The sequence below is a fragment of the Phyllobates terribilis genome, unplaced genomic scaffold (assembly GCF_046119375.1).
Source record: "Phyllobates terribilis strain yellow unplaced genomic scaffold, ASM4611937v1 Scaffold_3__8_contigs__length_932513732, whole genome shotgun sequence".
Taxonomy (NCBI): domain Eukaryota; kingdom Metazoa; phylum Chordata; class Amphibia; order Anura; family Dendrobatidae; genus Phyllobates; species Phyllobates terribilis.
The window spans coordinates 761,063,377-761,090,422 of record NW_027362763.1 but is presented as its reverse complement, the minus strand read 5'-3'; the positions used below and the strand labels follow the sequence as shown (position 1 = coordinate 761,090,422).

The 27,046-nt window shown below is 41.0% G+C and overlaps 1 protein-coding gene across 2 annotated transcripts in view; it reads right to left on the bottom strand.

Annotated features, from left to right (window-relative positions):
• The window catches only part of TASP1 (taspase 1), a 143,941-nt gene that overhangs the window by 26,620 nt on the left and 90,275 nt on the right, over nucleotides 1–27,046 (bottom strand). For both annotated transcript variants that reach the window (XM_073672211.1, XM_073672212.1), the window contains exon 12: nucleotides 8,580–8,690. In XM_073672211.1, coding sequence (XP_073528312.1) covers nucleotides 8,580–8,690 — 111 coding nt within the window. The remainder of the gene's footprint in view (nucleotides 1–8,579; nucleotides 8,691–27,046) is intronic.

Sequence of the window (27,046 nt, the reverse complement as noted above, 5' to 3'; positions counted from 1 at the left end):
CAGCTTGGTGAGAAGGCAACAACTATTGGCACAATTATTAGAAAAAGGAAGAAACACAAGAAACAAGATGACTGTCAATTTTCTTCGATCTGGGGCTCCAAGCAAGATCTCGCCTCATGGGGTAAGGATGATTCAGAGAAAGGTCAGGAATCAGCCCAGACCAACACAGGAAGACCTGGTCAATGACCTGAAGAGAGCTGGGACCACAGTCTCAAATATTACTGTCAGTAACACACTACGTCGTCATGGATTAAAATCCTGCAGGGCACGCAAGGTCTCCCTGCTCACGCTAGCACATGTCCAGGCCCGTTTGAAGTTCGCCAATGACCATCTGGATGATCCAGAGGAGGCGTGGGAAAAGGTCATGTGGTCAGATGAGACCAAAATAGAACTTTTTGGTATCCAATCCTCTCGCCGTGTTTGGAGGAAGAAGAGGAAGATTAGTATAAACCCAAGAACACCTTCCCAACCATGAAGCATGGTGGGGGAAATATCATACTTTGGGGGTGCTTTTCTGCAAAGAGGACAGGATGACTGCACCGTATTGAAGGGAGGATGGATGGTGTCATGTATTGCGAGATTTTGGCCAACAACCTCTTTCCCTCAGTACGAGCATTGAAGATAGGTTGTGGCTGGGTCTTCCAGCATGACAATGACCCAAAACACACAGTCAGGGCAACTAAGGAGTGATTCCGCAAGAAGCATTTCAAGGTCCTGGAGTGACCTAGCCAGTTTCCAGACCTGAACCCAATAGAAAATCTTTGGAGGGAGCTGAAACTCCATGTTGCCCAGCGACAGCCTGAAAGATCTGCAGAAGATCTGTATGGAGGAGTGGGCCAAAATCCCTGCTGAAGTGTGTGCAAACTTGGTCAAGAACTACAGGAAACGTCTGACCTCTGTAATTGCAAACAAAAGGTTTCTGTATCAAATATTAAGTTCTGTTTTTCTATTGTATCAAATACTTATTTCATGCAATAAAATGCAAATTAATTATGTAAAAATCATACAATATGAATTTATGCATTTTTTTTTTAGGATTCTGCCTCTCACAGTTGAAGTGTACTTATGATAAAAATTACAGACCTCTCCATTCTTTGTAGGTGGGAAAACTTGCAAAATCGGCAGTGTATCAAATACTTATTTTCCCCACTATAAGTAAAGATGTACGGTGTATCATATCCACCTTCCTGGGAGCATTTATAGTCCTAGAATACCATGATTGCTATGATTATATATTGTCTGAGAATCAGGGAAATATTAACATTTTACACTACTGCTCCTATTCTCACCATTGCCCTCTGCTTCTAAGAGAACACGAGAAACGCTTTTAATATACACACAAGTGGCGTTGTACATAATACGTCTGTAATAGCCTGTTATGTCTGTACATAAATATACACAACTTGTCATAATTCATACCACTATAATATAAATATAAAAGAACATATACTGCTATAGTCTAAACATCCCAAGAGTTCAAGGCAGAAAGTGCACTAACATTGCCTTCCAGAATCTTGTGGCGAGAAGATTAATCGACATTTTATAAACCACATTTTATATGCTCATTATTTGCCAGCTTTTCTGAAAGCGTCAAAACACAAATATTTATGGCAACTCTGCAGTCCATGAACTTGGCTTCATCATAAAGGAGCGCATCGGTAACACATCCCCATTTGTAATATTTGGATTTTTTGGATTATTCTTGTATATATACACAGACAACTCTTTCCTATTTGCCGGCATTTCACTGGTCGATTTATCGCTCAACAGATCACCATCCAGGGCAGTAACATTTAACAAATGTGTTTTCACAAATCTAATTATGCCTTGTCTTATTTTTAGTGCTGAAACATTGGTTGGCTGTGCTTTGATTAAAAAAACTACATCTGCCATTGGTTTGTCCATCACCTGCAGATTAGAGAGCTCCAAGTGTCTAAGCCAGGCATTGCCTTCTTGGAAGACATCCCAAGCCTTTTATAGAGTTTGAGAGATGCGCTTGAAATAGGATGGAAGAAATGTACTAAAATAGCCAAAAATCGGTCACCTCCAAGCACAGAGCAAGATGGTATTTTGTGTGAGAACTTGATCTTGCCCAACCCATTCCTCAGCCCTCTGGAGCCAAAGCAAGAATGAATTTTACTGGAACCTTCTCATGTACTTCTAAATGATTCAATTGTTTTAAATTTCACTGCTAAGCAACACTGATAGTAGTTGTATTCTGCATCCAAATGTTTTCAGCTTCTATCAACCTTCTTAATAAAAAGACAATTTAATTTGAATTTACGCAGAAAGTGTTTTATAAACTTGCATCATTTTTGTATAGTGTTTAAAAGGTTTGCCCCGGAAGATAATATTTTTCCATTAATTCTTTTTTCTTTCAATAAGTGCTCATGCATCTAGAAATTGCTGTCAAATGCTTGTTAAGGCATACCCTGGTGTTTTCTTTCTTTAATTCCATCTGAGAACGCCCACCTAATTTTAAGGGTTCCAAATAACATTTATGGGCCATAGATGATAAATGTATGAATGCTGAGTGACCAACTGATGAGATCCCCAAGAATCATGAGAATGCCAGACCTCAAGTTCCCTGTGAGCAGTAGGGCAACCACTATTTCATTCACTTCTATGGGTGCTATACAAAGATAGAGCGCATGAAGAACCACTGCTCAAATAGCAAATGACTGAAGCGGCAGTCAACATATGCTGATTATGGAACATTTAAATATATTTTATATAGGCCATCCACAACGAAATATGTGCAGAATCTGTATAGATTACTAATGACAATCTAATCATACAGGGAAATTTGGGACCCTGTGGTCTCGTTATCCCTAGATTGTGAAATCTCCCCTCGCAAACATAAGTTTATCACCTATCCTCTAGATATGTGATAAATTGAGTTTATATGAAAACCACTTTAATGCAGGTATCCCGAAGTTGATTCTGGTGCATGCACGCTAACAATACAGGGATCTTTAGAACCCCTGTTCTCGTGATTCCCGGGGTCCCTACGTTTGGATTCCAGAATAAAACGTTTTATTTTTAAATTTTGTTTCTCCATTGCAGACATATTAGCAATCAAAGTTATTATTTTTTTACATCCAAGAGGGCATTACCAGAGAGATTTTACTGGGAATGTGTACTTCTTCCTCTTATTGACGCTGACCAATCATAAGCAGGCAGCAACACACTGGAGAAAGAATAGGTCCCCACTATGGCATGGACAAATAGTATGCTCTCCTCACTACCAAGTGATGATGTGCTGCAGCACAGCAGACCTGAGTGTGTATATCTGGCAGATTTTAGCTCTCAGTGTGTGGGGAGGGCCAGTACTTCAGAGTTTAGTCTCATTACAAACACTTCTCGTAGCTCTCCTCTCATAGTGCTGCCATCTCTGCCAATCATATACAGGTATCGACATACAAAAGGGGAAAAAGAAAAGAACATGCCCCCACTATAACTTAGAACAGGCTCTGTGTGAGACATAAAAACGCCATCTGCTTTCCTCACCACATAGTGATTACATGTGCGGATGCACAGCAGACATGAGTGTGATTAATAGCTTTCACCTCCAGCAGTCAGTGTGAAAGGAGGAGAGTACAGCAGAGTTGGCAGCACTACATTTGCTTTGGCAATGCTAACGTCTATTTGGTCCTGCCAATAAAGATTATTTAAATTTGAGAGGAGCGCTACTAGAAGTGTTTGAAATGAGACTGAACTCTGCAGCCCTGCCTCTCCCCACACACTGGCTGCCAGAGATGAGCGCTAAAAGCTGTCAGTTAAATGACTGGAAGGTAGACTCAACTCTGCAGTAGGGTCTCTCCCGAACCCTTACTACCAGAAATGAGAGCTGTTAATCACACTCTGGTCTGCTGTGCTCCAGCACAAGTCATCAGTCTGCATTGAAGAGAGGTGACTATTTGTATGCTATTGTGGGGGTGTACTCTTCTTTCACCAGTGTTGCTTATGATTGGACAGCGTCACAAAGAGGAATAAGTATACACCCCAGTGAAATCTCTCTGGTAATGCTCACTTGGACTTAAATAAAATTAACTGTTTAGATGCAAAATACTTTGATTACTAATATCTCTACAACAGAGAGGTGAAATTAAAAACAAAAATATTATTCTGCTCTGTGGCACTTATTACACTGTGTCCAGTCCACCATATCATTTGGTGAAAGATACTTTTTAAAGGGCTTGTGGACAGTCGGGGTTTTCACACACACACACACATATATATATATTTCAGGCTAAAAATAATTTTTACAATCTGATTTCATTAAATATTTTGCACCGCTTTTGGCTTTTCTAGGCTCTTTGTTTCCTTGCCTATTCAGCTTTGATGTGGTCTATTCTTCCTGAACAAATTCAACTTTATGCTCCGACTCATCAAAAAGTGTTCATGCCAGAAAACTGGTGTAAAACACTTTGATAAGTTGTAAAATGTTTGAGCAACGCCAAGAGGCACAAACATTTTGTGACTTTTGTAGTTTACATGTCAGTGTCGGAGCTGAGGAGAAGCCGAGGCATGACTACACCCGCCCATCAAATAAATCAACAGTGTAGTAACAGTGTTCTTTACTCCAGATATATTACTCCAGTCCTTGACTAGAGTAACATTTCTGGTGAGGGAAATGGAGGTGCACACCATTGATAAGATGCGCAGAATACATTAACTACTGTGTGCCTCTTAATGAATTTGGTGCATCTTATTCCTGCACACCCCTCATTAACACTGGCGTACAAAACACCATACTTAATGAATCGGGCGTCCAAGTTTCCATCTTGTGTGTTCCCCCGAGTTTTGTATGCGAGCCAAACCAAAAAGTGCACCAACACCCCAAATTATACATTTTGTGTCTGAAGTGCTATTATGTTTCTTTAGAATATTTGGGGGAAATTTAACAAAACTGGAAAAAATTAAAAGAGTCAATACAGCTCACTTAAAAAATAAGCAGATTTATCAAAACAGAAACTTGTGCAAAGTAGAAAAACAGATTCTATTCTGGATTGGTGGCCATTGAAAACCTTTAGGCTTTTGCTTGTTTTGATAAATCTGCCTTGTTGTTCATATGGAATTCTCAGAATTTGGACAAAACACCCACACACCATGTGAGGACACACTTATTTTCTCGGGGATAAACATTTCTTTGCAAGAGTAGCGTGCTGAGAAGAGCAGGTACAACGCATTACGAGTAATTATCACCATATGCCCCAACTATTAAGGTGTCAGCATAATTTGAGTACAGATGTAATATATACGATGGCGTTTCATTTTGCCAAAAATTGGAAACGCAGGCTTCTATTTTTTTTTCTCCTAGACAACTGCATACGATGTGTAACTTGTACAAAAGCCATAAGGCCGGTTTAATTATCTCTTTAAATACACTTATGTAAATCTTAGTTTGGATGGTAAATAGCGGCATCTGCTCACTGTCAGCGAGAACCGTCCAAGTCAATTTTGATTTCTTTCACAAACCAAGTGCACTTGTTTTATCCTTCTTAGTCCTCGGGGGGGAGAATTGGGGTAACTGGAAACCACTTCACCAGTCAGATTTATGCATGACACATCAAATGCTTGTTTTGCTATTTTTGTATAGATAAAATTACCCTTTATGCAGAGGACATTATCCAGAGCTAAGCTATAAACAAATTTCTTAGCAAGCTGGAAGAATTTCTTTTTTATCTGGCAGGCATATGTGAAAAAAGCAGCTCTTCAGAATATATTCCCAAATACCTCACTTCATAAGTCACATTTATTTATTTGACGGATGTAAAATGTGGGTAAAGTCTTGAGGTTTACAAGCGCAGCTTAAATAAAAACCTCCAGTAGGACAAGTTTTTATTTTTTTGCTTTGTCAATAAAATGTGTGGTACTGTGCTGTCCTGTTACTGTAAAGTCCGGTGTAGAATAGCCAATTTCTGGCTATAAATGAGTAAGTTCATCAGCGCTCATTTATGGTACCGTAGTCATTAATATGATTGTAGCATGCATGTTGCAATAAGCCCATGAATAAGACTTATACAGGCTGATGATCTTATGAACGCTCATTTGTGGATTATTGTCTGGTCTAAACAGCCCTTTAGACTCCATTCACACGTGTCAGATTTGATAGATAAATTCCAGGACAGATCTTTGGTGTCACCACAGAAGTAAGTAACATGCTACTTATTCTGTGCAGGAAAAGCCTTGGTTTAGCCAAAGGAGCAAGAATGTGGTTACTGCTCACGAGGCAGAAATCCAATTGCCACTCTTATGTCAAAATTCCCGCCAGCATTCTGACACATTTTGCCTTGTAAATCTCTAAGTTTTTAATAGTGCACAATTTAAAGGAGCTGTCAGGGACTAACATATTCATGACTTATCCAGAGCATAGATCATCAAAATCAGATTGGTGGAGGATAACTAGTCGCCCCACCAATCAGCTATTATCTGCAGGAACAGGGGGTCAGATGTAGACAACGTACAGAACAGCTCGGCTGTCCAATGTTTAATGGACACTCCTGGGTATCTCCACTGATCTGCTATATATGACTGGATAGGTCATCCATACCTTAGCCCTAGACAACCCCTTTGAAGGGAACCTGCCACCAGTTTTTTAATATCCCAACAAATGCCACCACCTTTTTCTGCTGCTGTTATGCATTTCACAAATGATTACACTTCAAAAGTACCATTTGATTTGGTCCCGCGCTGTATTTAAATGAGACGAGGCTGGTCCGGTCCGATGGGCGTCCTCCTTTAGTGTCTGTTCATTCTCTTTGCTAGTAAAAGCCGTCCTCCGGCTCTGATTGATGTGAATGACGTGTACTGCGTGATCCACATAACTGAACAAAGTCTCACGCCTGCGCAGTAGCATCGCCGGATGCGATGTCCCACTGCGGGCATGCTCATTGATGTCCTTTGCTCTGCCCGCAGTAGGGCAGACTAAAGTGCGCCTGCGCGGCCGCCGATGCTACTGCGCAGGTGTGAGACTTCATTCAGCCAGGTGGATGATGCAGGACACTTCATCCACATCAATCAGAGCCGGAGGACGGATTTTACTAGCAGAGAGGACGGACAGATGCCGCAAGAAGAACGCCCATTGGACCGGAACCAACCTCGCCTCATTTAAATACAGAGAGGGACCAAATCAAATGGTATTTTTGAGGTGTACAGGGGGAGTCAGGAGGCAATGTAATCATTTGTGAAATGCATGACAGCAGCAGAAAAAGGTGGTGTGGAGATACTAAAAAATGGTGACAGGTTCCCGTTAACACCAACGACTTCTACATTTTCCTTATGAGAAATATACTTTGCAGCGGTGGATATGGGGGATGTGGTAAGAGGGAGGCCAGTGCTGAACAGCTTTACCAGTTCCCCTCTCCCAGTCATAGAATTTTTCTATAAAGAGCTCATTGCAAAAATATTTTACAGCCCCAACTGAGTACAATAGTAGCAGGGTAAATGTATATATAAACTGGTGGTGGCTGCAGGCAGCGAGAATTTCACATTACAATCTGAGTATGTATGAAGAATAGCTGGGAGCTTTCAGGGTATTTGTGAAAAGTGCTTCTCTGGGCTTTATAAAGACATAATATGAAGTTGTAGTACACATTAACTTTAAAGAAGTAGGTTATAACCTATCCACAGGATCACTAATCACTGGGGATCACCTATGAGACACCAGAAGTCAATATCATCAAAGACATAGGAACTGTACGCTGATAACAAGCGGATTGTTCCCTCTACTCGAGTATCCATAAGCAATTTGAGATTTTGATCAATTCGACCACAGAACAGTTTTCCATTTTGCCTCAGACTATTTTAAATGAACTTTGGTCCAGAGAAGACAGCAGAGTTTCTTGATTGCGTTAATATATGGCTCATTCTTTGCATGATGGAACTTTAACTTGCATTTGTGGATTGGACGCCAAACTGTGTTCACTCACAATTATTTCTGGAAGTATTCCTGAGCTCATGCAGTGATATGAATGACCAAATCATGCCTGTTTTTTTATGCAGTGCTGCCTGAGGGCCCATACATCACAAGCATCCAATATTGACCGTCGTCTTGTCCCTAATGCACACATGGATTTCTCCAGAATCTCTGGATCTTTTTATATTACGTAATGAAGTTAGTGGGATATTCAAAGTCTTTGCAATTTTACCTTGAGGAACATTTTTCTCAAATTGTTCCACAATGTTTAGATGCAGTTGTTCAGATTGGTGAACCTCTAACCATCTTTGCTTCTGAGAGACTCTGCCTCTCTAACATACACTTTATACAGTCATGTGACTTAGCTGAAAATTGACTCTCTAGCTGTTTTCATTCGTACCACTTAATTTTCCAGCCTTCTGTTAACTCCACCCCACCTTTTTGAAGATGTGTTGCTGCCATCAATTTCTAAGTGAGTTAATTTTTTTCAAATGAACCTAAAAAATGTCAAACCTTCCATTTCATTTGTGTTCGGTTTTAAATAAAATATTGCTACAAGAGATTTCCAAATCATTATTTTTTTTCTTCATTTAACATTTTTCACAGTGACCAAACTTTTTGGTAATTGGGGGTTTTACACATTTTATATTGCGCTTACCAATAAATTTATTTTGCATAGACTCGAGCAAAGCTTGATGTGCATCTTCAGCTTGCAACGCAATAGAACATTCCCTGGCCAATATGGTTCTTACAAGGTGCTCTCCACAACCTGCAAAACAGAAAGAAAAATTATTGAAGTATATAGAAACACAATATATTATATACACACATACACATTATATATCTCAAAAAATGGCAAACACATTTGCATTCATACTCGTACATGCACTGTAATTTCCTTCTAAAAAGTCATCTAGACAACCAGCAGTACTGACTGACTGAAGAGGGGCAAGAACTCAATAACAGCTTTCTACAGATGGGTGCCTGAAATGGTTTTCCGGTGAAGAATTCATTTCCATAAGAAGTGCCTTTCAAACAGCAACAAGGAGTGCACAATGTTTGGTTTCAACATGTTGTCTCAATGTGTCCCCAACATGTTGTATTTCATGGTAACTTTCCACAATACTGAGGAACATTCACAATCAAAAAGAGATCATCATAAGCCTTGTGCGCCACCATGTAAGTCTTCAAAAAAGTTCCACTTTTTAAATAGAGAAAGTTGCCTCAAATAATAGGTCACTTGAGTTACAATTCATCAAAAAGTAAAGTGTATTGAATGTTCTAGTTCAGGGGTAGTCAATTAATCATCCCTATGGGTCACATGAAAAACTGTTGAGGAGGGCAGAACCAATACATTAAACTTAATATAAAATAATGTTAATATAGATCAGAAGTAATATTTATTTTATTGCTTATTCAGCAGACAAAAACCATATAAATTTACAGATTTTTATAGTTTATAAAAAGAAAAAAAAAAAAAAACAGAAAATCATACTGCTCCTGTTAATCAGCAATTGTACTATGATCAACAGCTCCCACAAAAGCATTATGATGTTCCCACACACAGTATGAATGTCCTCAGCTCCCCACACAGTAAACTGTATTCCACAGTCCCCCCATACACAGTATGAAGCTCTTACAGCACCTCCAAAAGTATGATAGCACACTCAGTATGATGGCCCACACAGTAAGATCCCCACCACACTATGATCGCTCCCACACCTCTCCAAACAGTATGATGGAAACCAAAGACCCTCAAAAAGTATGATCCCACAAACAGAATGATGACATCCAAGCAGTATAATCCCCTACAGCTCCCGATATACAGAATGATGACCCTTCACAGTATGTTCCCCCATAGTTCCTACCAGTATGATGGCCATCACAGCCCCCAAACAGAATGATGGCCCACAAAGTCCCCTATACATAGTATGATGGCCCTATGGTCCCCTGCGCAGTGTGGTCCCCCAAAGCCCTTAAAACACATGATGATGATATCCACAGCCCCCCAAAGCAATATTGTGGCTCCCACAGCACCAAAACACAGAATGATTACCCTCATAGTCTCAATACACAGAATGATGACCTATACACGCCCAAAGGCGAATGACAAAAAAAATAAAAATAAATAAGACTCACATGTCATCCGTTCCTCGCAGCGTGCTGCTCCAGTCTTTGCTCTGCACACTTAGGCTTCACAGTGGGTGCGATCTAATGACATCATTGCTCTTGCTGTGCAGAGACACTCAGTTGAACAGGCTGAATGGTGGAAGATGGAGCCAATGGCTCCTTCCTCCATTGTTATGTTCACTGGTATCTGTATGGAATGGATGCAGATACCGGTGAAATTGGGGCAATTGGTGGGGACGGCAGCAGCTGCCCAATGCTTCCAGCCCATCTGCAGTCCTGGTTAGTGAGCTGGATAGGAACAGCCAGAGGGCCAGGTGTGGACTACGGGCCATAGATTGTCCAGGTCTGTCTGACTTGCATTCTAAGCAGAGCTGACAGAGAATAATCCATACGTATTCAAATTACGAGATTCTAAACCCCAACAGAACAAAAAATAAAGTCGGCATGTATAGCACCGATGTTCTGCATACAGTTTAATATTCAATCCAGACAACATGATTGCATCTACTCTTTTCTAAAGTAGCATTTAAAGACTGTTATATATAACTAGATTATATACTAATTAAACTTCCACTCTTCTTGCAACTATAGACGGAAATAAGGTATGTGCTGCCAAATACAGGAGCTCTATCGAAAGATATTATCAGTAGTTTGAAATCCAAGATACAAATGATGATATAAATGTACAAGACCCATAGGAGCTAAATATGGAACAAATCAATTATACAGTGAGTAAACAAAACCAGCGCACCACACAAGAGTGGTCTTTGCACGAGATACCTGCTAAACATCGTGATTTAAGATAGATACAGCTGCTTCGAACACACAATTTATAAAGCAATTTTCAGAATGTCTAGTAATCCAACCCTTCTGACAAGAGAAAGTAAAGTATTTAAAATAACAGATCCTCAAGTTCTGATGATGTTGGAGAGGGTCTGGCTCACAATCTACGTTTTAGTTCATTCCAATGGTGGTTGAAGTCAGGAATGTGTGTCGGGTGTCACACTCTTCTACACCAAACTCATGCACCCATCCTATTACGGACCTTGGTTTGTGCACTGGGACGCAATCATTCTGGAAGAAAAAAAAGCCTTCCCCCAACTGTCCCTCAAAGTTGATAGCACATAATTGTCCAAAATGTCTTAGCATGCCAAAGCATTAAGATTTTCCTTCACAGCTGAAGGGGTCTAGGCTTACTCTGAAAAACAATCCCATAGCATGATCCCTCCTCCACCATACTTTACAGTTGAAACACATCAGGCAGGTAACGTTCTCCTGGCATTCACTAAACCCAAACTAATCCACCAGATGCAAGACAGAAATATGTCGCTCCACAGAACATATTTTCACGTCTCCAGAGTCTAGTATAGTATGCTTCAGACCACTTCATGCAAACTTGGGAGGGAAAGCGGATATAAATCCGTGCTGCCAAAAGGTCCAACAAGCAATAGGAGACCAAAACAGATGAAATGTGGTTTTTATTTGCCAATGCGTTTCGAAGTATTCATACTTCATCAGGACAAACTACAATGATGGGGTACAGCTTGCAGAGGTGCGGGTATAAATAATTAACACATTCAAATAGAGGCGCGAAAAAAGTTCCACCATGATCATATTACCAAGGTACCATGCTATCGTGTGAAAAAACGTTAAAGTAAAAGGCAATACTATTACATAGAAAGCAAAACAAATCTGCAATGTGAAAATAGGGGGGGTGATTAAATAAATGTGTTTTTTTTTTCACCACCCCCCCACTTCTTTTTTCGTGCCTCTATTTGAATGTGTTTCTTATTTATACCGGCACTTCTGCAAGTAGTACCCCATCATTGTGGTTTGTCCTGATGAAGAAGCATGAATACTTCGAAAAGCGTTGACAAATAAAAAATGCATTTCAATTTTTTTAGTCTCCTATTGCATGAAGGACATCTTGCAGAGCGGATTTACATCCAGTTTCCCTTCAAGTTTGCATTTTAACATCTCTGGTGTATCTGCAGCAGTTACAAGCTAACATAAGGACTGTGACTGCCACAACACCACAAGGTGAGCACACCCTGTTTTGAATTATTTCTTTGTATACAGGATAAGACCCTATTGCGCTCATTTTCATTCCACATACACCACTTCATATAAAGCTTGCATTGTGCTTGGTGATGTAAGGCTTGCATGCATCTGCATGGCCATAGAATCTCATACGATGAAGCTCACGGTGCACAGTGTTTGTGCCAATTATAATGCCAGAAAAGATTTGGATTTCTGAAGTTATTGAATCAGTAGAATATTGGCGACTTTTCTGCATTAACGGTCCCCTCAGCATTCGATGACGACACTCTGTAACTTTACGTGGTCTGCCTCATTGTAACTGAATTGGTGTGGTTCCTAAATGCTTCCTCTTTTCAGCAATTTCACAAACTGACTTGTTACAACGGTGGCATCATATGCCAGTACCCCGCTTGAGTTCAGTGAGCTCTTTAGAACGGCCAATTCTGTCACAAATGTAGGTAAAGGCAAACTGTATGTCTACATGCTGGATTTTATACACCTGTGGCAATGGGACTGAAAGATAAGTTATTAAGAGGCCCCAATACTATTGTCTAAATACTGTATAGTCAGGCCCTTTAGAGATCAGCAGCTTGTGTGATGTAGATTTTTTTTGTTTTATAATTTATTAAACAGGAAGTTATCATTGTTGACCATTCAACAGGCATTCTTGCACTGGAATTTTTATCAAAGGGAACTGATCCTCAGGTTTATGCTGCCCGACTCATGGGCAGCCTCTCATTCTCCCTGCATCCAAACTCTTCGTCTAGTGGTTGGCTTGTAACTGAATCTATGGGGCAGATTTACTATTGTTATTTAACATTCAAACAGCCTAAATCTTAGAGAATGCAGACTGAAGATGCCCCAAATTTGTCACAAATTTGCATCAAAAACTAATTTGGCACACCACAGACTGTTTTCTATTTTATACCACCTCAAGTAGTATCATTTACTACAGTAGATTTTTTTTTTTTTTGTTGTTATAAAGAACAAAGGAGCATATATATATATATATATATATATATATATATATATATATATATATATATACACACAATACAGACCAAAAGTTTGGACACACCTCATTTAAAGATTTTTTTTTTCTGTATTTTCATGACTATGAAAATTGTACATTCACACTGAAGGCATCAAAACTATGAATTAACACATGTGGAATTATATAGTTAACAAAAAAGTGTGAAATAACTGAAAATATGTCTTATATTCTAGGTTCTTCAAAGTAGCCACCTTTTGCTTTGATGACGGCTTTGCACACTCTTGGCATTCTCTTGATGAGCTTCAAGAGGTAGTCACCGGAAATGGTCTTCCAACAATCTTGAAGGAGTTCCCAGAGATGCTTAGCACTTGTTGGCCCTTTTGCCTTCACTCTGCGGTCCAGCTCACCCCAAACTATCTCGATTGGGTTCAGGTCTGGTGACTGTGGAGGCCAGGTCATCTGGCGTAGCACCCCATCACTCTCCTTCTTGGTCAAATAGCCCTTACACAGCCTGGAGGTGTGTTTGGGGTCATTGTCCTGTTGAAAAATAAATGATGGTCCAACTAAATGCAAACCAGATGGAATAGCATGCCGCTGCAAGATGCTGTGGTAGCCATGCTGGTTCAGTATGCCTTCAATTTTGAATAAATCCCCAACAGTGTCACCAGCAAAGCACCATCACACCTCCTCCTCCATGCTTCACGGTGGGAACCAGGCATGTAGAGTTCATCCGTTCACCTTTTCTGCGTCGCACAAAGACACGGTGGTTGGAACCAAAGATCTCAAATTTGGACTCATCAGACCAAAGCACAAATTTCCACTGGTCTAATGTCCATTCCTTGTGTTCTTTAGCCAAAACAAGTCTCTTCTGCTTGTTGCCTGTCCTTAGCAGTGGTTTCCTAGCAGCTATTTTACCATGAAGGCCTGCTGCACAAAGTCTCCTCTTAACAGTTGTTGAAGAGATGTGTCTGCTGCTAGAACTCTGTGTGGCATTGACCTGGTCTCTAATCTGAGCCGCTGTTAACCTGCAATTTCTGAGGCTGGTGACTCGGATAAACTTATCCTCAGAAGCAGAGGTGACTCTTGGTCTTCCTTTCTTGGGACGGTACTCATGTGAGCCAGTTTCTTTGTAGAACTTGATGGTTTTTGCAATTGCACTTGGGGACACTTTCAAAATTTACCCAATTTTTCGCACTGACTGACCTTCATTTCTTAAAGTAATGATGGCCACTCGTTTTTCTTTACTTGGCTGCTTTTTTCTTGCCATAATACAAATTCTAACAGTCTATTCAGTAGGACTATCAGCTGTGTATCCACCAGACTTCTGCACAACACAACTGATGGACCAACCCCATTTAAAAGGCAAGAAATCCCACTTATTAAACCTGACAGGGCACACCTGTCAAGTGAAAACCGTTTCCAGTGACTACCTCTTGAAGCTCATCAAGAGAATGCCAAGAGTGTGCAAAGCAGTCATCAAAGCAAAAGGTGGCTACTTTGAAGAACCTAGAATATAAAACATATTTTCAGTTGTTTCACACTTTTTTGTTAAGTATATAATTCCACATGTGTTAATTCATAGTTTTGATGCCTTCAGTGTGAATGTACAATTTTCATAGTCATGAAAATACAGAAATATCTTTAAATGAGAAGGTGTGTCCAAACTTTTGATCCGTACTATATATATATAGTGATTGTCACAGATAGAAAAAGTCTAGACCACTTTTCTAGACATTTTTACAAACTGTGTAAAATGGAGTCAGCACCAGATCTTTTTAGCACTAATGTATTTATTTAATTTATTGTACTTGCTTATATAGAGCCATCATATTATGTATCGCAAGACATCATCATCACTGTCCCCATTGGGGCTCACAATCTACATTCCCTATCAGTATGTCTTTTGAAGTGTGAGAGGAAACCGAAGAACCCGGAGGAAACCAATGCAAACACGGGGAGAACATACAAACTCCTCGCAGATGTCGTCCTTGGTGATATTTAAACCCAGGATCTCAGTTCTGCAATGCTACAGTGCTAACTTGTGAGCCACCGTGCTGCCCAAAAATGTTTTTAAAAATTTGTCCAACGCGATTGGTGACAGAATTTTGATGCAATTAAAAAAAGAAACTGCGGCGCAACTGTCACAGTAAATCGGTCTCGGTATTTTCTATAAAATGTTTTCCATTTTTTTTTCATGAAACTAGATTAGATACTTTTTCACACACACATACATAGTATACATCTTCTCTTAACCTACCTTTATACTTGGGAATCTCCACTAGAGAGGAGCAAACCTGAACTTAAAAGTTTGGGGTTCGTACCGGACAGATAGTGTCCGGCGCTAAACACCGCGCCGAACATGGACTTCTCCCGGAAGTCAGTTGCAAAGTTCAGAGTTCCGTTGCAGAGAGAATTTTTTTTACAGATCCAAAAGTTCAGGTCTCCATTGTTTTCAATGGGGCTCGGGTTCTGTGAGCAGCTTGGGTACAGTTCTGGTACACGAACCAAACTTTGGACTAAAGTTCGGGTTGGGTACCAGAATCCGAACTTCCAAGGGTCTGCTCATCCTTAATCTTCATCAGTTTCAAACAATGAAAGGAAAAGAGGTGTGAATGATTGTTCTCCGCTGTATTCAGACAAAAAGGCTTGGAAAAGCCTCATTCTTGGGATCGCTGGAGGTCCCGGCTGTCAGACCCTCAGCGATCAGTAAGTGGATTGGAAATAACATCAAAACGTTGTACAAGGTCTTAAAAAAAAAAAAAAACTACTAATATACTCGACATCTGAAATATACCCCTAGATTCAGGTACAAAGCTCTGGCCCGGGTCTTATCAGGTCTTGTTCTTATCAGGTCTTGTTCTGGTTTCTGTTGAGATAGGACAATGTTTCTCTTGTTGGCACATAACCAGACAGGTGTGTGAAGGGAGTTGGCTGACTACTCTTTGCAGTAGCCAAGCCGGTACCCTTCTCCGTCATGGCTAGCATATAGAAAGCAATAAGGGACTAGCTTGTCTATTAAAATAAGCAGTCATTCAGCCCCCTACTCCCACACAACTGTGGTCACATCCTGACACAATAAATGCTATTAACCAGAAACTTCTAAAGGAGCTGCTAAAACCTGGGACAGGTGAATGTAGCTGAAGATCTGGGCTCCAGTCTGATGGCAAATATATTAGCAACTTGTATATGTTACTAAAGAAAGCACATTTAACCAGAATTTTTCTTCAGCTGGGAAATAGCTTTAAAGTCAATGACCTGTTACGGTGTATCTACTCTAACAATTGTTTGTACAGATACTACAGCGCCCAATAATACATTATCTTGAGCTATCCAAAAAAAAATAAGAGGAGTTAAACACTGAGAAAATTGAAAATTTTACAATAGTATGTTTGAACAATGTTTTAAGTCCACAAATCACAGGCTATGGGTGGCACTAGAGTAAATATAAGGGGGAAAAAACCCTAAACCCCACTACATTGTGATTTAATCTCTAAACCAGACAGTCTGATCTATAATTATTGATGCAAGTCTCTGGCCTATCTACTGTACATTAGGCCCCTGCATTTACGCCTCCCAATCTAGTAATGTCAGAAATAGTTTAAACCACATTATAGGAATCCTAAAGCATAACATTTCAACCACCACTGATTTAGGTTGAGCCTAAAAGAGCCACAACAAAAGAAAGAATCCTCCAATATTCATTTTGAAAATGACAACGGAAAAAATGAAAATGCAACAATGCAAGATGGTCCTGCCAGACACCAGAAGTACCATGGGTCTTCAGCCATATGAACAACCAAGTGATGGTTTGGAAGTGGCTACAGAACAGAAAACTCCTCTTGTGGAGTAAAGTCTACTTGCAGCATGTCGTGGAGAAATTATTGTAGTGCTCCTTCTTTTGAAGGACTCTGCTTTCAACTCAGGAAATTAGAAACAGGAGTGCCAGAGGGCATACACATCCAAGGCTGTACACTGGAACACACACGTTTTCAATTACGGAACATGAAAGAAACTTCTGATGAACGAAAGAAATGAAATCCAGCCTTATTTCTGGGAGCCATATGCCGAAGACTTTGGAAACTTGACATCAACTCCAAACTGGGTCTTGCTTCCTCCTGAGTCAGGTTATGCTACACAATCTAGCCCTGGATTCCCCTACAGCGCTCACTACTGATCGAGAGCGTAAATACGGCAGAAAAATCTTACTTAGTCAGCAACTTTCAGCTGAAGTTTTCAAATTTATTTATGTACCTTGAAATCTTACTGGATTGAAAATAATAACTAAATAGGGTCCGACTTAACAACTGATGAATCTAAAAAGAAATATGAATCAACCTTGCAAATATGTTGGATATAAAAAAAAGTCTACACACCCCTATTAAAATGCCAGGTTTATGTCATGTAAAAAAATCATTCCAAGAAGAATCATTTCAGAACTTTTTCCACCTTTAATGTCACCCAAAATCTGTACAATTCAATTAAAAAACAAAAAGCTTTTTGGGTGGTAATAGAAAAATACAGAACTAAAATAATGTAGTTGCATAAATGCGAGCACCCATAAACTAATACTTTTGTTAAAGTAACCTTTGAATTTATGACAGCATTCAGTCTTTTTGAGTAGGAGTTTATCATCATCTACAATTGGCAATCTTTATCCCCCCTTCTAACAGTAGAGATCCAAATCTGACAGATTGCAAGGGCATCTCCTGTGTACGGCCCTCTTTATTTTGCCCATAGAGTTTCAATTGAATTGAGGTCTAGGCTCAGACTAAGCTATTCAAGAACTCTGATGTTCTTTAGGCAAGCCATTTTTTTGTTGATTTGGAGGTATGCTTATAGTTGCTGTTGTGTAGAAAGGTGAAATTCATTTTCACATACCACGTTTTAGCAGAAGCCTGAAGGTTCTGTTGCAAAATTGATTCATATTTTGAACTGTTCATAATTACTTCCATCTTGACTTAATCCCAAGTTCCAGCTGAAGAAAAACAGCTACAAAGCATAATGCTGCCTCCACCATGTTTTACTGTGGTTCTGGTGCTCTTTAGGTGATGACCAGTGTTGACTTTGCACCAAACACCCCTTTTCGAAATATAGCCAAAAAGTTCAAACTCTGTCTCATCCGACAGAACACATTTTCCCACTTTCTTTTGGCAGAATTGATGTAGATTTTGGCAAAATATAGTTGGACTTGAATGTTTATTCTTGTAAGAAAACGCTTTGAACTTGCCACTTTACCTTACAGGCTAGACGTGAAGAATATGGTAGAGGGTTGTCACATACAGTACACAACAAGTACTTGCTAGAAATTCCAGCAGCGCCTTTATTGTTGCTATAGGCCTCTTGGCTGCCTATACTACTAATTTCCTTTTTATCAATTTTTTAAGGGAAGTCCAGTTCTAGGTTATGTCACGGTTATGCCAAATTTAAGTCACTTCTTGATGACTGTCTTCATATTATTCCATGGTATATATGACCCCACCTCAGAACTGACTGACCGCCAGCTCAGCATTAGAGCCGGCTGTCAATCCGTGAGGGCAGCGCGGATACAGCCACCGCTTACTGTCTGAGCGGTGACTCAAGCTGCGTGGTTCACCCCTATGACTGAAAACTGGGAGGAATGAAGTTAATTTCCTCCTGGCAGCAGGGCTCTCAGTGCAGGCGTCGGGCAGCTTCAGAACACTATTAACCTACAGATTAACAGCATTTTTTTTTTACATAACCGGTTCTCTTTAAATGTGTTCTGTTTTTTTCCTTTATTCATATCAGTCTGAAGTGTTGTGAACCTGATACCAGCACTCTGGCAGTCTTGCGCATGGCTTGAGTCTCTCATAAATCAGTCCTGATGTCTTATCTAGCCTGAGAGCTTTTTATATTTTTCTGCTTCATCTACACTCTTGTACTTGTACAAAATTGCTGGTACCTTTCTGTAACAAAAATCCACAACGATCACCGAATTAACTTCACACTGACAAAAGTAATTTTCAATTTAAACTTATTGAATATCAACTAATGAAAATCAGACACTGCTTTTGAATTGTGGTTCAACAGAAAGTTAAATAAAAACAAACAAAAAACGAATGAAAATGGCCAGGACAAAAAGGAAGATACCCTTAACTTAATTTGTTGCACAACCTTTTCAGGCAATCGCTGCAAATGTAATGATCAATTGGACTTTTGCACCTGTCCACAAGTATTTTGGCCCACTCCTTCTGAGCAAACTGCTCCAGTTGTCTCGTGGTTGAAGGTTGCCTTCTCCAGACGGCATGTTCCAGCTCTTCCACAGATGCTCAATAGGACTGAGTTCAGGGCTCATAGAAGCCACTTCAGAATAGTACAATGATTTTCTCTTAGCCATTCTCGGATGTTTTTAGCTATGTGTTTTGAATCATTATCCTGTTGGAGGACTCATGAGATGCGACTCAGAATAAGCTTTCTTACATTGGACTGCCCATTTTTCTCCAGAATGCCTCAATAGTCTTGAGATTTCATTGTACCCTGCACACATTCTAGATACCCTGTGTCAGATGCAGCAAAACGGCCCCACAACATAAATGAGCCTCTTCCATGTTAATCCATGTAAAATCTATGAAAATGAACAAATGAAAGTCAGACATTGCTTTTCTGCTTCCACAGAATTTAAAAAAAAAATTAAACTCATGAAATAGGCCTGGACAGGAATGATGGTACCCCTGAAAATAATGTGACAAAAGGGACATGTTAAATCAAGTTGTGTCCACTAATTAGCATCACAGGTGTCTACAATCTTGTAATCAGTCAGTGGGCCTGTATATAGGGCTACAGATTCTCACTGTGCTGTTTTGTGACATGGACCAGAGGAAGCAAAGGAAAGAGTTGTCTCAGGAGATTAGAAAGAAAATTATAGACAAGCATGTTAAAGGTAAAGGATATACGACCATCTCCAAGCAGCTTGATCTTCCTGTGACTACAGTTGCACATATTATTCAGAAATTTAAGATCCATGGGACTGTAGCCAACCTCCCTGGACGTGGCCGCAGGAGGAAAATTGATGACAAATCAAAGAGACGGATAATACGAATGGTAACAAAAGAGCCCAGGATAACTTCTAAAGAGATTAAAGGTGAACTTCAAGCTCAAGGAACATCATTGTCAGATCGTACCATCCATCGTTGTTTGATCCAAAGTGGACTTCATGGGAGACTACCAAGGAGAACACCATTGTTGAAAAAAAATCATAAAAAAGTCAGACTGGAATTTGCCAAACTACATGTTGACAAGCCACAAAGCTTCTGGGAGAATGTCCTATGGACAGATGAGACAAAAATGGAAGTTTTTGGTAAGGCACATCAGCTCTATGTTCACAGATGGAAAAATAAAGCATATCAAGAAAAGAACACTGTCCCTACTGTGAAACATGGAGGAGGCTCTGTTATGTTCTGGGGCTGCTTTGCTACATCTGGCACAGGGTGTCTTGAATCTGTGCAGGGTACAATAAAATCTCAAGACTATCAAGGGATTCTAGAGAGAAATGTGCTGCCCAGTGTCAGAAAACTTGGTCTCACTCGCAGGTCATGGGTCTTGCAATAGGATAATGACCCAAAACACACAGCTAAAAACACCCAAGAATGGCTAAGACAAAAACATTGGACTATTCTGAAGTGGCCTTCTATGAGCCCTGACCTAAATCCTATTGAGCATCTTTGGAAAGCGCTGAAACACGCTGTCTGGAAAAGGCAACCTTCAAACACAAGACAACTGGAGCAGTTTGCTCATGAGGAGTGGACCGAAATACCTGTCGAGAGGTACAGAAGTCTCATTGACAGTTACAGGAATCGTTTGATAGCAGTGATTGCATCAAAAGGTTGTTCAACAAAATATTAAGTTAAGAGTACCATCATTTCTGTCCAGGCCTATTTCATGAGTTTCATTTTTTTTTTAAATTCTGTGAAAGCAGGGTTGAAAAGCAATGTCTGACTTTCATTTGTTCAAAAATATGAGTAACTGTACTAGCAGGAACATCAAGCTGTTTGGAGATGGTTGTATAGCATTTACCTTTAACATGTTTGTCTATACTATTTCTTTCTAATCTCCAGAGACAACTCTCTCTTTAGCTTTGGTACACACCATAACACCAAAAACAGCACACTCACCACTTTTCACCCTTTAAATTAGCAGACTACTGATTACAAGTTTGTAGACACCTGTGAAGTTAATTACAGGACATACCTTAGTTTAACACGTCACGATGGTCAAATTATTTTCAATCCTTTCTAGGGGTACCATGGCCAGGCCATTTTCATTAGTATGTTGTTTCTTTTACTTTCAGTTGAACAACAATTCAAAAGCAAGGTCCCATTACAAAAATTTTTTCAACTGCAGTTATCCTCTCAAAGTGCTTCAGCTTCCATCTCATATGCAGCAAGTGTGGCTGGAAGGGCAGTACAGGAAAACTGATAGTACTGTGAATGGACAACTGCATGTGTTTGTAATGAGAAAAAGCTCAGTTCTGCTGTACTAAATTATGATCTCACTGCAGAACGGTGTGTGATTATGAGAGCAAAGTGTCAGTCATTATATGGGTCATACTAACTTTCATTTAAAATGAGCTCTGGATGCAGATTCTTAGGGAGATTAGTGCCTGGCACATAGATCTTAAAACCCATTTACATGTTAAGAAAAATGTGAATTTCTCTGGAATAAGACAGAAGATTGCAGATTACAATGTATTATTTTATTCAACTTTCTATGACCTTTATGCCCATATAAACGGCTTATGAGGGTTGATCCTACTCCCAGATTCCCTTTAAAGTACCACTAGGGTGATTTTTTACATTTATTTTTATTTGTAATCCTTGAAGAATCCACAACAACAATATACCTGGCGATGCCAGATATATACTGGGACAATATGGTGCAGCAACACAAGTGCCAATTAGCATGTGATGAGTGTGGAGACAAGAGGATCAGTGGGTGCTCCCCTCCGCTGGCCTGGCTGTCTTTAAAACGAATGCAAGGGCTGACGCTCATCACACTGAACGCCCATATTCCTTCCCCATGGGCAGAAAACTACTTAGACAACACAGGGTGAGGGTACCACACTCCCATAACACTTTATTGGGTCACCAACAATCAACACCATATAATATATTCCCAGCAAGGATATAAGATGGGGTAAGCGACAGTCTCACCCTTCCGCTGGCTTGCCAGGGATTAGAACCTCCGCGACTTCAGAGCATCCAGGGCCAACTACACAAGCCAGCAGCACTCAGCTTTTGGTGGGCACCCACTGAGAGGAGATAGTGGCAAGCTTAGGAAGCTGACAGAGCACAGCGAGGTACGTGGCCAGGTGACCGAATTGTCCTAACCTGGGTTCTCCAAACAAATTTGTGGGCTCAGGGTTGGGCGGTGGAGCAATTCTGTAATCCACCAGTGGGAACCATGGTCCCTAGGCTGAAGTCTTGTAGAAATCACCCCAGTGACAAAAGCAGGTCCCTTTTATATCCCACAGCTCCCATTTCAGGGCACTGTGCCCCACAGGATTGGGGGGGGGGGGGGGTGATAACCAGGCCTGTTGCCTCATTGTTTGCTAGTTCAATTAGACTGCATAATTTTCCTCCACATGATGCAGACAAGTACACCGCAGGGGGCTGATGCAATCCATAATCAGGAGGCATTCCACAAATTATCATACAAAAAGGGGCACTGGACAATCTCAGATGAAAATATAGCTCATGTCGCTTGACTTACTGAACAAAGGAATAAGTCTGGCATAATTAAAGCGCACCTGTCAGCAGGATTGTGCTTAGTAAACTACATACACTGTCAGGTGGGCGCCATTACACGGAGTAAAATGATAGCTTTGATGATGAAATCTGTCCAGTGATTCTTTTATAATCTTTATTTTCAGTTCTGCAATAATGATAAGCATGTGCTCTGGTGCTCGCATTATGTATTCATGTATTCCTATCTGTGCCTTGTGACCGGTCATTGTGCTTTCAGTGACCTGCCTACTGTTTTAAATATTGCATGTGTAATTTCAGTTCAAAAGTTAAAATTTATATCCCCCAATATGGCCGCTGCGGCCTGCGAACGCGCTGTAGCATCTTTTGGTTGCCGCAATGCTACTGCGCACGTGCCATTTTGCTTCAGGAAAAAGAATTTGGGTGCAGCAAAATGGCGCCACGCATGCGCAGTAGCATCTCTCGGCGATCGAGAAATGCTACTGCGCAAGCTGCGGGGTCCATATTGCTGCAGGCAAATTTCTTTATTCTCTAGCAAAATGAAGCCCGCGCTTACGCAGTGGCATCAGCAAGCGATATATATGCTACTGCGCACGCGCCATTTTTTTTTTTTTTTTTTTTAGAGGAAAAAGAAATTTGTCTGCAGCAATATGGCCCCCGCTGCCCGCGCAGTAGCATTTCTCGATCGCCGAGAGATGCTACTGCGCGGGCCATATTGCTGCAGACAAATTTCTTTTTCCTCTAAAAAAAAAAAAATGGCGCGTGCGCAGTAGCATATATATCGCTTGCTGATGCCACTGCGTAAGCACAGGCTTCATTTTGCTAGAGGATAAAGAAATTTTCCTGCAGCAATATGGACCCCGCAGCTTGCGCAGTAGCATTTCTTGATCGCCGAGAGATGCTACTGCGCATGTGTGGCGCCATATTGCTGCAGCCAAATTCTTTTCCCTTAAGCAAAATGGCGCCTGCACATACGCAGTAGCATCTCTCGGCAACCAAAAGATGCTACTACGCATGCGTGGGCCGCAGCGGCCATATTGGGGGATACAAATTTTAACTTTTCAACAGAAATTACACAGTCAATATTTAAAACAGTAGGCAGATCACTGAAAGCACAGTGACCTGTCACAAGGCACAGATACGAATACAAGACTACAAAATGAGAGCACATGCATATCATTATGGCAGAACTGAAAATAAAGATTATGAAAGAATCACTGGACAGATTTCATCATCAAAGGTATCATTTTACTCAGTGTAATAGCGCCCACCTGACAGTGTATGTAGTTTACTAAGCACAATCCTGCTCACAGGTGCGCTTTAAGAATAGTTCACCCCCGCACAAGTGGCCAGATTGAAGCTGATTTGTCACTTTCCTCCCCCTTCCTTCTTGATTAATCCCGGAGACTGCTGGATCCTGGCGTGGGTCGCTGTTGACGATCATCCTTCTCCACTTGTCAGGTCGGATGGTCAGCTGGGCTTTGGCTACCTTCTGCATCACCTGGGACACATGCTGAAGATGCTCTTCGAAGGTGTTGCTGAAGATAGCTATGTCATCCAGGTAGGCCTGGGCTTACTCCTGACATCCCTCTAGTAACTGGTCCGCCATCCTTGGGAGGTAGCCGGGGCATTCTTCATCCCAAATGGCATGATGGTGAACTCATACAGGCCAAAAGGAGTGATGAACGCGGACTTCTCTTGAACCTCTTTCGTAAGTGAGATCTGCCAGTATCCCTTGCTCATATTGAGGATTGATATTAACCGACACCCACACCCTTAACCTGACCAGAAGCTCATCCACTCGAAGCATGGGGTAGGCGTCTGTAACAGTGACCTCATTGAGTCACCTATAGTGCACACAGATACGAGTACTCTTGTCCTTCTTGAACTACGACCCCCATATTCAACATGTCATCCACCTCGGCCTTCATCATTGCCAACACTGGAGGTGTAACCCAGTAGGCGGGTTGTCTGAGTGGCTGCCCAATCATGCAGACTAGTACACCGCAAGGGGCTGATGAAATCTGTAATCAGCAGGAGTTCCACGAATTAGCATACAAAAAGGGGCACCGGACAGTCACCAGAAACAATGGCTCATATCACTTGACTCACTGAACAAAGAAGTAATAATATGTCTGGCATAATTAAGAATAGTTTACCCAAGCACAAGTGGCCAGATTGACGCTGAGTAATCACAATAATAATAGGTGCCTTCTACTGGTTTTAAACTCAGAGTTCACCTCTATAATGGCTCTTTCACACGTCAGGATATTTCCGGTACTGGAAAAAACAGTACCGGAAATATCTGTGTGCATGATACATGTGGCAACCGTGTGCTGCACTAGTATCACATGTACCAGCGCCTGGGAATCAGTGGTACAGTTAGCGCTGTTTCCAAGCGCCGGGTGCTGAACGCTGTCCTCATCATTGTCCCCTGCCGGCGCAGCGATCAGCGCCAGCAGGGGACAATGTTGAGAGTAGTATTCTGCTCCCGCTGTCTCCTAGTGTAAAAATAACAAAACAAAAGAATCCTTATACTCCCCTGTCTGAAGATGAAATAAGTGTCCCACGCTCTAATGCATCTGACCGCACACGCTGAGGAGCAGAGGAGAATGACTCAATCCAGAGAGCGGGCCCCTGACCGGTGCTGAGCGGTGTCCTGTCACTCAGTGAGCTCAGTGCAGTTCAGGGGCGCTCGCTGCAGTGAGTCAATCTCCCCTACTCCTCAGCGTGTTTGGTCGCCTCAAGCAACCGCAGATGCTGATGCAGAATTGTTGGTCAGATGGATTACAGCGTGGGACAGTATGTTGGACAGGTGAGTATTATGGTTGTTTTTTATTTATTTTTTTACCGGGGACAATAGCTTCAGGAAATTAGATGTAAAGGTGAGTATAATATTTTTTATTTTGTTCTTATTTTACACTTGCTGGACACAGCGGGGGGGCAGAACACAACTGTCAACATTGTCTCATGCTCATGCTGATCAAAGCGCCGGCAGGGGACAATGATGAGAGATGCCTGCAGCACCCGGCACTTGGGAACAGCGCGAACAGTACCGTGGATTCCCTGGCGCCGGTACATGTGACACGGATGACACACGGATGTTATCCGTTTGTCATCAGTGTGGGACGTTTTGCGGCCCATGCTGCGGGTAAAAAACGGACATGTTAGTGTGTTTTGCCCATGTACAGCTGGTCCGTGAAAACACACCGACGTGCACAGATCCATTCATTTGAATGGGTCTACATATGTCAGTGTTTCCAGTAAATGTGTGTAAATGGACACCACACATACTCGAAACATGGACGTGTGAACGTATGCAACGTTACAGATATGGGGATGCCAAATATGTAATTATTATATAACTATATATTTATAATGGGTGCTTTAAAATTGGGATTTTCATATATACTTTGGTTATGATCTATTAACTTTACAATTGTCTATTGTGACCCATCAACTTCACAATTTTTTGTTTCTTACAATACACATGACCCGCTGTATTGAGTTACTAGGAACAGAAATTACTGGTAAATCTTGTGTTTCCCCACTCCACAGTGCCGTGATTAGACCTTAAAGAGACCCTCCACACTGTACAACACTCAGGTATAGTCACCCTGCCTAGTACCCTCCACTTACCTACCGCTGCCTCCTCAGCTCAGTTCGACGTACCATTTCTCCCGATTCTAAGATGACCCTTTGCAGTGGCTTTGGGAGTGCACTGGTAAACCTAAACCGCTGTTCTCCTGGCTTCCTGTGCTGTAGGTTAGCACTTAGCACTGCATTCACCACACCACTGTAATGGCCATCTTAGGAGAAGGATGAACATAAGGCAAAACTGAGCAATGGCAGGCAGGTGGAGGGCACCAGGTAACGCATGTTAGTCCCAGGGTGGAGGGTGACTAAGTGGTGAAACTTCAAATGAAGGTGTTAAAAAGTAATTTTTCAATTTACCAGTGTTGAAAATTTGAATTAATCTACTGTAATTATAATTAAATGATAAAACGAATAGATTTTTTATTTTTTAGTGTACCTATCATTAACTTAGAGCAGAAACATAATACAAACAATACAATATCAGAAATGAACGGATAAAACTTGATAATTTGCAAATCCCCAAATTGCTCCCAAATTTCATAATCCTTGGTTTTATCTGTTAATTGCCAAAGGTCAATGAGATGAGAACAAAAACACAGTCTACAAAATTAACCATTAATGTCTATGTTAAGTGTGACCATGTAA